The following is a 13,002-nucleotide window of genomic DNA, read 5'->3' as shown; positions in this document are numbered from 1 at the left end:
TCCTCTCTGGAATTGAAACTGGCTGAAGTAAACCAACTGGATATGTCTCCTCCCCCTTATTCCTCTAGCACACATCACACTCCTATACATGCCTTAGAACATCCTCCTTGAGGCCTCTCCAAGTAAAACGCTCCCTGATGGTCTGGTAGGTTTTGAAAAACCCATGATGGCCTGCTATAGGTGATTCGTGTGCCACATGCAAAATCTTCTCCCTCAACTGTGAGCCTGGAACCAAATATATCCTATCCTTATAATATATGACCTCATCCATCACCTGATATGTGTCATCCCCAAAAGTGCCATCCAAGATCTCACATGTCTTTCGATCCTTGGAGTACTTTACCAACAAATGCACCCTCCACTCCTGGGTGATGTCCATAAGTGAGAGTGTTGCGGGCCTCCTAGATAGTGCATCTGCTACCACATTATGCTTGCTCTTGATGTACTCAATCTCAAAATCAAAGGCCTGTATCTTACTCACCCACTTTTTTTGCCTCTCATGAAGCTCCTTCTGCTCCAAAAAGAATCGAAGATTGTTGTGATTAGTCTTCACCTTGAACCTATTGCCCACCAAATGCTGTTGGAACTTGGCCAACACATGCATAATGGCCAACATCTCCTTATCATAGATAGGATACAATTTCTCATGTTTCTGTAGCTTCTGACTCTCAAATGCAATTGAGTGGCCTCCTTACGTCAGCACTGCTCCAACACCCTCTCCAGATGCATCACACTTCAATACAAAGGGTCGTGAAAAATATGGTAAAGCCAAAACTAGACAACTGCTCATCACTCAAACGCTCATTTCTTTGTCAAGTCTATGAGGGGTGCTGCCATCTGTGAAAATCCCTTCACAAACCGCCTATAGTAAGTGCATATGCCCAGGAAACCCCACAACTCCATCACATTCCTGGGTGTAGGCCGATCCAAAATAGCTTTGATCTTCTCCTGATGGAACCTGACTCCATCCTCTCCATCACATGTCCCAGATATAACATCTCTATCAAACCAAACTCACACTTGGACATCTTGGCATAAAACTGTTGTTCCTCCAAGATGTGCAAGACCTTCTCCAAGTGCTGGAAATGCTCCTCCTATGTCCTGCACAACTCTACGAAACTGCACAATCAAAATATCATCGAAAAATACCAACACAAATCTACGCAACTGCTTGGGGAACACATGGTTCATACAAGACTGAAAAGTAGTCGGTGTGTTGGTTAGCCCAAAGGGCATCACCAAGAACTCAAAATTCCCATAATGACATCAGAATGCAATCTTCGGGATGTCTTGCTCCCTCACTCGAATCTGATGATATCCCGGGCACAAATCTATCTTAGAGAAGTATTTAGCTCCTCTAAGCTCATCCATCAACTCATCAATGCGTGAAACCGGGTATTAGTTCTTCGGAGTCGTTTTATTCAGGGCCCTGTAATCAATGTACATGCGAAGCATCCCATCCTTCTTCACCAGCACAACTGAAGAAGCAAAGGGACTAGAATTGGGTCTGATGTGTCCCAAAGCCAACAACTCCTGTATGGGTCTATCTCATCCCGATAGGCATTGGGATGTATGTAGGGTGTAGTGATGATTGCATGCACACCCTCCTCCAGCTTTATAGTATGCTCAAACCCTCTATCTTGTGGACATCTTGGGGGAATATCACCGAACATTGCCTGGTGCTTCTCTAGTAGTGCCAAAATGTCTGGATGTGGTTGTTGTTGCTTCCCTGTCTTAGAAATGCACAACTCTACTGCCTATGCTATGTCCCCACATCTCAAGTCGGCCTCCATCCTGTGTGGTGATACTGCCTGTGGTGTATATGAGTGCATGCCCCTCAATAATACTTGCCTCCCATCTGGTTCCACGAAGTCCGTCTTTAACTTCTTTCAATCAGTGGTGACACATCCCAGAGAATATAGCCACTGAACGCCCAACACCACATTGGTGTCCGACAGATCAACCGCAAAGAAATGATTTGTCATCGAGTAATTTCCCATGGTCAGGTTCAAGCTGGGAACATATCTAGTGCACCTCATGGTTCGATCCCCTGGTAGAAGCACCGAAAATCCCTCAAAAGTCTTCATGCGTATGCCTCTCCACTCCACCATCTGAGCATCAATAAAATTGTGGGTAGCCCCACTGTCCACTAGCACCGAAGCACATTGCCCCTACACTGTGCCCCTGATTTGTAGGGTCAAATGCTTTGGGATTCCTCGAAGTGAAGAAATAACTCCTCCAGTAGGCAAAAGTGGTCCTCTTCCCTGCGGTGGTGGTGGTGGTGGTCCACCTCCCATGGACTGGGGTCCTCTATCTCCTGGGTCAATCTCCTGCTCCATCTCACCATCGGGCTCGCTATCTGAATATACCTCAATGTAATGTGCCTTGCCCTTGGCACACTTGTGCCTTGGTGCTAATGACTCCTGATATTTAAAGCACGACTTCCTCCTCCGGAGGTCCCTCCTAGTCTCATCATCTAGCTTCCCTCGCCCAACATCTCTATGCACCTGTCTAGTGTCTCGTTCCCCTTGGGGTGCAATGTGCTTGGCAGGTATAGGGGAAAGGCATCAATCATGTCTCTGTTCCTCGAAATGGCATCCTGCAGTGTCATAGGCCTATAAGCTCTCACCCAACCACGTAAGGGATCAACTAGCCCCTCAATGAACATCATGATCAGCGGAGTCTACGAAATATCTGTAACCATCACAACCAATTGCTAAAACTCCACTATATACATCTCAGGACTACCAGTCTGTCTCAAATGTTCCAACTCCATGAAGTGCAACTCTGGATCCTTCCTATCAAACCTCTCAACCAACCTCCTAGTAAAATCAGTATAGGAATTAATGTGTATGTGTTCAAGAGTGATCAAGCCATAGTACCACCACTCTTGTGCATCTCCCTCATGTGTATGTGTCCATGAGTGATCAAACCATGGTACCATCACTCATGTGCATCTCCCTCCAAATTCAAGGTGGTCATCGAATAGCATCAGTCTCTCGCATGGGGTTTAGAAGGAGATAAGTGTCCAACTTCTGGACCCACAATCTATCTAAGCTCTTGGTTGACCCATCAAAGTATGGAAGTGTGGCCTTCCTTGCGAACTTCTGCACCTCATGGTTTGAATGTCCTCCTCTATATGATGTCCCAACTCTGGTTTTTCCTCCCTCCTTGAGGTGAATGAACTCCCCAAGATACATGGCACACTGAATCCTACTGCAACAACTGATAACGTTTCTTCTTTTTGCTAAATTAATGAAACAAATTTCTTGCAGTTTCCTATGGAAAATATCGAAACATATACACTGCAGCCTTCACAAATACAATATTGCGTAAGAAATAAAAAACACTGGAAGAATAGATGCACACACACAATAAAAATTGTTATTTTTGGACCAATGTCCCATGAAAAATCCAACTTGGGAAAACTAGTACAAGAGCTGAGGGTTTTATTATTAAGTAGTAGTCTTTTGAGTACAAATCATTGGATGCCCAAACTAGCTATCCGATACAGAGAATAAACTAGCAAAGAGGTAGTGAGAAAACATCTCACACTGTCACTGGAGATCCGACACTGATCCGGGCTTTGGATGAGCTGCCCTACACTATCTCTGCACAGTCTATATGTCGGCTCACGTAGTCACTGTGTCACAGCTCAAGGGACTGCATCACCTCCTCCTTCTGACCTTCTTCCGACTAGGAACTCGACCCTCTGGCCCTCCAGACTCACACCCCAGCTTTTAGCACTGGATCTCGATTTCTCCTCAACAAAATTGCGAACTCCCTCTGAAGCATTGCGTTGCCTCTGCGTCGCACTGTTTTACCTCTCTGGACCTCTCGTTGCTTTATTTGGCTTGCACTCACCGGGACTCGAAAAATTCCCTCTAGTCTACTATCCTTGCCCCTCACTACAAGAAGATCACTCGATCTCTCTCCGACAACTTAACACTGCTACTCTTAAGAATTCGATCTCTAGATTTCAGTATCTCGGTATGTTCTCCAAGTGACCATCAAGCTCCTTCTTATAATCTCTCATTGGAGCACCAACGACCAAGATTAAAACATAATCAAATGCTAAGATTAACCTCCTCATCTTTATCTAGAAGATTCACACCAGATTTAATTAATTCCCTTTAATTAATCACATTTCCTAAGTTGAATACATTAAAAATGATTAACTATTTTAATTAAACCATCCCTAGGTGGAATTTTCCCAAACGCTTTTTGGGTTTTGGAGAATACATGTATTCTAGCCTGTCCTCAAAGCTTCGTGGGTAGAACACAGCCAATGCTACAAAAATCAACACTCCGTCTTAGCGAGGAATGTGTTCTCGCCTGCAACCCACTGAAGCAACACCTTGTCTCTGTAACACCTCTTGTTACGTTGCTGGTGTTGGGCTCTACTGCCAACCAACTACTGCTCAACCCTAATTCTTCATCTTTGCATCTGCACTACAACCTTCTCCAACTGTTGTTGCCGCAATGACAACTACTGCAATGGAACTACATCCAAAATACTGAACCAATTGTGGTTAGTATGATGCATCTGTCATCCGAGTCTTGACTGCTGCTAGAATCTAAATTTTCAATGAAGCCTCTACACTGCTGCTGACTCCGCTCTATGCTAGCTACACTGCTGCCAAGTTTGCATTGCGCTGCCCAGCATCTGACTTGCTACTAGCTACTGCATCTGTCACTTTGGCACCTAACTGCACCAATTGCCACTGATCCATCTTGCTATTGCATGTTTTGGGCTTCTGTAGCAAGGTATTGATTCATGAGGTGTACCTCCTCAAGAATCCTACACATTTTGTAGCTCTCTGGGGCGACAAAACCAAATCACCCTACCTCACCCCTGGAGGTAACTTGGTGATCATGACAAACTCTTCCTCCAATCTGGAGGACAACTTGTCGATCTCAGCAGATGGAGCATGCTGATCCTACTTCCCCTCCTCGTCCTTCTTTCTGAGAGGACATTGAGAGTTGTAGTGGCCAAGCTCACCACATCTAAAGCACTTGATCTTGGAAATGTCTTTCTTCTTCTTGCATTGCTCCTACTACTGTTGTGATGCGAGGGCTGCATTCTCCTCTTCCTTTACTTGCTTTGTCCCACTGCTGCTGCTGCTACCACTAATTGTTGAAATTTCTAAGTATGACAAGTTAGAAATTCTTCCAGCATTATTTGGTTGATTTCACCTACTTTTTTATTTTAACAATTTATTTAACCATATAATTACTGAAAATAAACACAGATGCAATGTCAACCATCTATAGATCATCAACTGAAATAATCTACAAAAACACAAAGGACACCATTATTTTTGGACAATCGTCCCCGAAAAAACCTAACTTGGGAAAACCAATGCAGCAGTTCTGAGGGTTTTATTATTAAGCAGCTTTCTTGAGTACAACTAGGGAGCGAAACTGGCTCACCCAACAAAGATTGTTACACGGCAGTAATATCTCTTCTCGGAGACAGATATTCAGCCTCTCAGCTCTAGTCTGCCCCAAAAAAATCCTTCTGGCGCTTCTCCTAGGCTCTGCGTCAGCCCTGCTAGCCTCAGTGTCACTCCTGAACCCTTTGCGTCAGCTTTCTGACTCTCTGCGTCAGCTTTCTGGCCTTCTGCGCCAGCTCTCTGGCCTTCTGCGTCACCCACACAGGCCCCTCAGCCTCTTTGCAGTCCCCAGTTGCCTCTACGTGCCTCCTGCTGCCTCTAAGTAGCTCTAGCTGCTTCTGCATTAGTGTTTTTGGTCACTGCGCTAACCCTCAGGCACTATCTCTACCTCTCTGCTATGTACTCACTGCCCCTCGCTGCAATAGATCACTTGTTTGACTTTCTCAACAAACCCCGCTCCAGAAAATTGAACTGACTAATCAATCTTGGTGCACCTCCAACTGACCCTCTAGCTGCCTATTATACTTTTTCTATTGAGTCTTCAATGAATGAGATTAAATATATAATCAAGAACTAAGATTAGATTAGATTTGCCTTGATCCATGTCATTTAGAACCTTCTCACCCAATTTTATATGAATACCCATTAATATTTTTATTTTCCTAAGTTTAGACTTCGGAACCCATTAAAAATATTAATTATTTTAATATCGTTCTAACCGGGTAGAATTTACCCAAACCATTTTTGGGTCTTGGAGATCTCATGTGCTTTAGCCCCTCCACCAATTTTCATGGCTAGAGCACATACGATGCTACCCCAAATCAAAACTTCCTCTTAGCGAGGAATGTGCTCTAGTAATGCTCCACTACTGAACGTCACTGGTACCTATGCTTATGCTTGGCCTGCTGCCCAACATCCTCTGCATTTCTTCCTCCTGTACTATTTGCCATGGCTCTACCACTGCCACTGCTATATCTGTACTGCAGCTCCCTCTGCATCTCTGTTATTGCTAGTGCTTCCTCCCAACATTGCATCTGCACTACAATTCTCTCTCACCATGCTGCATCGTGCTACCTATAGCACTACCACTGCTACTACTGCACTGCAAATCAGTTACTGAGAAGTAAGTAATTGATCTAACCAACTACTGACATCCTTGTCAGGTTAGAAGCCCTCCTGATGCTGAAGCTCCATATGCTACCTTTGTTTCCTTTGTGCTACTGCAGCAACTCTGTGCCCCTCCCATTGCTGCAAACACCTTTGTGACTTTCTGCACTGCTGCAACCTCCTTTGTTCCTTCAACGTTGTTGCAACCTTTACTGGGCTGCTACAAATCCCTTCACTCTAGCACTGTTTTGCAGCTCCATCCGCATCTGCTTCTACTGACATCTATTATCCTGATACTGTCACTCGGGGCTCTCGTAGCCGGATATGATCCAAGAGTTTGGGTACCTCAAGGATCCTGCCCCACATCTCCTGTAGTCCTCCTGACTACAACTCGATGTTGCCCCACCTCTTCTCTAGAGGTGCATGAGCACTCATGGCACAGTCGTCATCTGTCTCGACTTCTTTCTCTGCCTTTGCTGGAGCTGCCTCGGAGTCAGAAGCCTCTCTCTTATTCTTCTTCCTGGGACACTGGGTTGCATAATGACCCAAATCCCCACAATGGAAGCACTTTATCTTGGAGATGTCCTTCTTCTTTCTCTTCCCCTGCTGCCCCGCAGATGCCAGAGCCGCATCCTCCTCCTCCTCTTTCTTGATTCAACCTTCTTTGTTGCTACTTCCCGCCTTGGTCACCTGCCTGATCTCTTCTTGGTGAAGAGTTGCCCACGTCTATTCCCATCCTGGAATAGTCGCTTTACCCTAAATGCTTTGGACGAATGTCTCCCACTCCTCAGAGACTACATTCAGGGCAGTCCTCACCATGAACTCCTGATCCGGTGCGGCTCCTATGGAAGTTAGTTGGTCCCGAATATTATGCAACCTGCTGAGGTAGTGATCTATCTGATCCTCCTTTTGCATCTGAGATGACCGCAACTAATTCTCTAGTAGCATCTTCCTTTGCACGAAAGTGCCCTGATACAATGTTGTCAAGGTATCCCACATCTCCTTTTCCATTTTCTTCTCGATAATATGATGAACTAGATGATCCTTGACCCCATCAAGGATTATGCATTTTGCCTTGGCCATTGCATCCTCATACTTTTCATTATCAACTGGGTCAACTGGGATAGCCATGGTTCTCAAGGCGTAGCCCTTGATGTGATGTCTATCTAGAATAGAAAGGATCCTGGCCTTACAGATGACAAAGTTGGATGCGCCGTCCAACCTGTCCTGATCCCTCAGTCCGTTCATTACCATTTCCACTCTTCTCTTTGACTCCCTCTGAGTCTCTACTTCCCTCCCGGAAGTTCTCTTCTAGTCTCCCTCTGAGTCTCGATTTCCCTCCTGGAAATCCTCTCCTAGACTCCCTCTGAGTCTCAATTTCCCTCCTGGAAATACTTCTGCCAATAGTGGAATCGATCCTCTCCGATCCCCTTTGCTCCTGCAACACTAATCTAGATTTCTTGGCTACAAATCCGCCTAGGTAGCGACTCCCTCTACCTTGGTTCTGTCCCGTTAGGTACTATTCTGCTTTGACAGCGACAACACCCCACCAGCTTCACAACCCATAATCTGCCCACAGCTCTCTAGGCCCCAGCAGTTGAAGAAACTGAGCCTCTTAGCTCCGCGCAATCCCAGCAAGGCTGAATTGCTCCTTTGGCCAACTGCGTCACTCCTACCTTGCTGAGCAGGATGACGTGGCTCTTCGTGAGCCTCTTCTGCCTCTTACTACTTCTGCGCTAGCCCTCTCTCTGGCTCGAACTGATGATGCAAACCCTTCGCATCACTCCTTCTCTGCTGCTTTCTTCTTAGCAACAACTTCTGTCTCTTGGGGCAGCTATTTCTGTTGCAATTTTTCTAATTTCAGCTGGTGCCTTCAGCTCTCCTGTGATTTGCAACACTCTAATACCATGTTGAAATTTCCAAGTGTGACACGTTAGAAATTCTTCTTGTATTCTCTGGTTTATTTCACCTACTTGTTTATTTCTTAACAAGTTATATAACCATATAAATACTGAAAATAAACACAAATGCAGTCTCAACCATCTACAGATCATCAACTGAAATAACAGAGAAAAACACAAGGGACACCGTTATTTTTGGACAATTGTCCTCGGAAAAACCCAACTTCAGAAAACTGATGCAACAATTCTGAGGTTTTTATTATTAAGCAACTTTCTTGAGTAGAACTATGGAGCCAAACTGGCTCATCCAACAGAGATTGTTACACGGCAGTAATACCTCTTCTTGGAGACAGATATTCAGCCTCTTAGCTCTAGTCTGCCCCATGAAAATCCTTCTGGCGTTTCTCCTAGGCTCTACATCAGCCCTGCTAGCCTCAACGTCACTCCTGAACCCTCTGCGTCAGCCTTCTGGCTCTCTGCGTCAGCTCTCTGGCCTTCTGATTCATCCACGCAGGCCCCTCAGCCTCTGCGTAGTCCCTAGCTGCCTCTGCGTAGCAATAGCTGCCTTTGTGTAAGCCTTTTTGGTCATTGTGCTGACCCGCAAGCACTATCTCTGCCTCTCTTCCATGTACTTACTATCCGTCGCTGCAACAGATCACTTGTTCGACTTTCTCAGCAAACCCTGCTCCAGAAAATCGAACTGACTGATCAATCTTGGCATATCTCCCACTGACCCTCAAGCCTCCTTTTATACTTTTTCTGTTGAGGCTTCAATAACCGAGATTAAATCTCTAATCAACAGCTAAGATTAGATTTGGTTTGATCCATGTCATTTAGAACCTTCTCACCCAGTTTTATATTAATACCCATTAATATTTTTATTTTCCTAAGTCTAGACTTAGGAACCCATTAAAAATATTAATTATTTTAATATCTCGCTAACCGGGTGGAATTTCCCCAAACCATTTCTAAGTCTTGGAGATCTCATGTGCTTTAGCCTCTCCACCAATTTTCATGGCTAAAGCACATCCGATGCTACCCCAAATCAACACTAATGGTACTCTTCACCAAATCTCGCCTCATCTCCTCCTGCTGCAGATCAACCCACATACGATCCCAATCTGGTAGTTTTTCTCTGGCCAGGATACTCTGGATGAAAAATTGCCATTCTTTGGGAATGCTATTCAGAGCTAATCGCAGCAACTCTGTAGGCTGGGGCGTTGAACCTACTGAAGACAATTGGTCTCGGACATCCTGAAGCATAGTAAGGAAGGGGTCTATATGCTCCCCTTTCTGCATCCTTGTGCATCTCAGCTTCTCCTCAAGACACATCTTCCGTTGCTTGGAAGATCCTTCATACAACGTAGCTAGTGCCTCCTACATCTGCCGAGGAGTATCTTTTCCAGCTATGTGAGATACCACGTGATCTCGAACCCCATCGAGAATCAGCCTTTTAGCTTTTTCCTTCTCCTTCATGTACTTCATAAGCAGATTTGCATCGACAGATACAGATACCACACTATTGATATAAGTCTTGAGATCATGTTCATCTAGAAGGCAGGAAATTCTATCCTTCCAGATCATATAGCTGGAGGCTCCCTCCAATTGATCTTGATCTCTCAACCCAGCTGATGCCATCTCTCAGAAAATGTCGAATTCCTCCTCTTCTCCTCTGCGCAGCTACTGCCCAGCTATTTGCACTCCCTTTTGGAGTGAGAAATTTTGCACACAACTACTGCTACTCTGCTAGGAAAATTCGAACTTCTTGTCTAGAAGCCCCCTAAGGAAAGAATTCCCCCAGTGTGTGCTCTTCCTTCCTCCTGATGCTATTTGCACTAGCAAATTGTTGCAAAAATCTGTCCCAGCTAAAGATATGCTCTGCAAAGAAAATATTGGTTTTCCCTTCTGCCTCTGGTAGGCTATGATATGGAAAATCTAATTTCTCTGTCGACTCACTCAGAGAAATATCCTTTTCCTCAAACTTGATCCTCTTGGCCCAAGGATTGCGTTGCCTTTGGGGTTTCGAATTGATGCCTACGCAAAAATTCGAACCTCCTTCTCCTCTCCATCTTTGAGCTCTCCGACTTATGATCTGTGTTGCAATACCATGTGAAAATTCAGAGATAATCCTACTTCCACAACTGATAATGTTTATTCTATTTGTTAAATTAATCAAACAAATTACTTGCAATTTCCTATGACAAATATCGAAACATATATATTGTAGCCTTCAAAAATACAATACCGCAAAAGAAATAGAAACACTGGAAGAGTAGATGCACATAGACAATAAACACCGTTATTTTTGGACCAATGTCCCTAAAAAACCCAACTTGGGAAAACCGGTGCAAGAATTGACAGTTTTATTATTAAGCATTAGTTTTCTGAGTACAAATCATTGGATGATCAGACTGGCTATCTGATACAGAGAATAAACTGGCAAAGGGGTAGTGAGAAAGTATCTCACATTGTCACTGGAGATCCGAAACTGATCCGGGCTCTGGATGAGTTGCCCTACACTATCTATGTGCAATCTTTGCATGGGCTCACGCAGTCGTTCCGTCACAGCTCAAGGGACTATGTCACCTCCTCATTTTGACCTTCCGCCAACTAGAAACTCGACCCTTTGGCCCTTTGGACTCACACCCCAACTTTTGGCACTGGATCTCGTTTGCTCCTTAGTAGAATTGCGGACTCCGTTTGAAGCATTGCGTTGCTTCTGCGTGGCACTGCGCTGCCTCTTTGGACCTCTCAATGCCTTCTCTGCCTTGCACTCATCGATACTGGAAAAATCCCCTCTGGTCTACTATCCCTGCCCCTCACTGCAAGAAGATCACTCGATCTCTCTCCACCAACTCAACGCTGATACTCTTGAGAATTCGATCTCTAGATCTCAATATCTCGGTATGTTCTCCAAGTGCCCATAAAGCTCCTTATTATAATCTCTCTTTGGAGCACCAACGATCAAGATTAAAAGATAATGAAAGGCTAAGAGTAACTAGGAGTTGATCCTCATCTTTATCTAGAAGTTTTGCACCAAATTTAATGAATACCCTTTAATTAATCACATTTCCCAAGTTTCATACTTAGGAATACATTAAAAATGATTAATTATTTTAATTAAAACATCTCTAGGTGGAATTTTCCCAAACAATTTTTGGGTTTTGGAGAATACATGTATTCTAGCCTCTCCACAAACTTTCGTGGCTAGAGCACATCTGATGCTACACAAATCAACAGGTCTAACCCTCATACTCATCAACCCCCGTCTCCATAGAATGCACCAAATATGCAGCAGGATCTAATTCCCTCTCTCTCCCGCTCATCCATGAACTGTGGCATAATGGGATGACTATCTCGACCATGTGTAGGAGTATGTGGCTACTAGCATCGACACTCATTTATGTGACGAATTCCACCTCCCACTCGGGAATGTCCATCACTATTGTTCTCATGCTCAGGCTGGTTCTGAACTTGAAGGCCCATCATTTGCTGCATCATGTCCATCGTTAATTGACCCTACCTAAGCATCTACCTAATTTACCCTCAAAAACTCCTCCATAACCTGGTCTTGTCTTCCTTCCATAGGCTGTTCGTTTCCTCCATTTCCATCCTGACCCTCCATGTGTATTCTGGCGTTGTCAAGCTCTGTATCAGAGAAATGGTATGGTTCTTCTCCTCTTTTGCACCCTCTTCCTTTACCTTTGCCTCTGCCTCTGGTACGGTAGACCATTCCACCAAAAGGTCTAGACATCAACTGCTCTTGTGCCCACAACTGGCCAAGAACATGCTCTGATACCACTGTAATATCCCAAACTAGGAAATACAATGAATACCAAAAACATGCACTAAGCTACAACAAGAAAATACAACCGTTCAAGCACAACTTTTACACAAGGAAAAATAGACCAGTAAACCATAGAATAGTAGCAACAAATTTGAGCCATTTTATTAAAATTTTCTTGGAGATGAGTACAATAGAGTAGAATGATGGAACCTAGGCTTGCTATTATAAGCATGCAATACCTAGGTGAATATCTAAGAAAAATCCAACTGGAAAAAGGCCCAATTTGTCCAAACACACTACCCATAAAATTATTGTGTTTGTAGTTGTTGTTGTTGGCCAACAACTCTGAAATGAATCCTCAATAATGCTCCAAAAATTCTGAAAAATTAGGAGAGGGCTCCTCACACCCAATCGAACAAAACCCAGAAAAATCTCAATCTATATCCACAAGTCACTGAAGCCCCAAAAGTTGCATGTAGTCCCCTCACTCTCTAGTGAGCTACAGGGACCGAATTGCTGTAAGAAATGCACAATTTCCCCAAAGGGAAATTGTTAATTTTAGGTATGTTCTATTCTTAGAGCAATTTATTTCAATTTTGATAGTTAGCTCAATATCTTTTCTAGATTAGCAATCACATCAGCATTAAAGTAAACTGCAGATAGAGCATAAACATAAATTGCAAAAGACAAGCCAAGACAAGAGGACACAAGATGTGGCGCTAGCTAGGGACAAACCCCAATGTGGGGAGACCCTTGATCAATTATTCTTATATGTTCTTCAATAGTTCAACAAAGAGAGAGAGAGAGATAG

At 44.1% G+C, this 13,002-nt stretch overlaps 1 protein-coding gene across 1 annotated transcript in view; it reads right to left on the bottom strand.

Annotated features, from left to right (window-relative positions):
* Positions 1–801: 801 nt before the first annotated feature.
* LOC149201585 (uncharacterized) overlaps positions 802–13,002 on the bottom strand; it is a 113,376-nt gene continuing 101,175 nt past the window's right edge. Inside the window, exon 4 of the mRNA XM_089401314.1 lies at positions 802–1,000. Coding sequence (XP_089257440.1) covers positions 802–1,000 — 199 coding nt within the window. The remainder of the gene's footprint in view (positions 1,001–13,002) is intronic.

Source organism: Pinus tabuliformis, chromosome 2_1 (genome assembly GCF_031772625.1).
Source record: "Pinus tabuliformis cultivar Carrire ecotype Pingquan chromosome 2_1, CPIR1, whole genome shotgun sequence".
Taxonomy (NCBI): Eukaryota; Viridiplantae; Streptophyta; class Pinopsida; order Pinales; family Pinaceae; genus Pinus; species Pinus tabuliformis.
The sequence above is the reverse complement of the archived record's forward strand: the minus strand, read 5'-3'. Positions and strand labels throughout refer to the sequence as shown.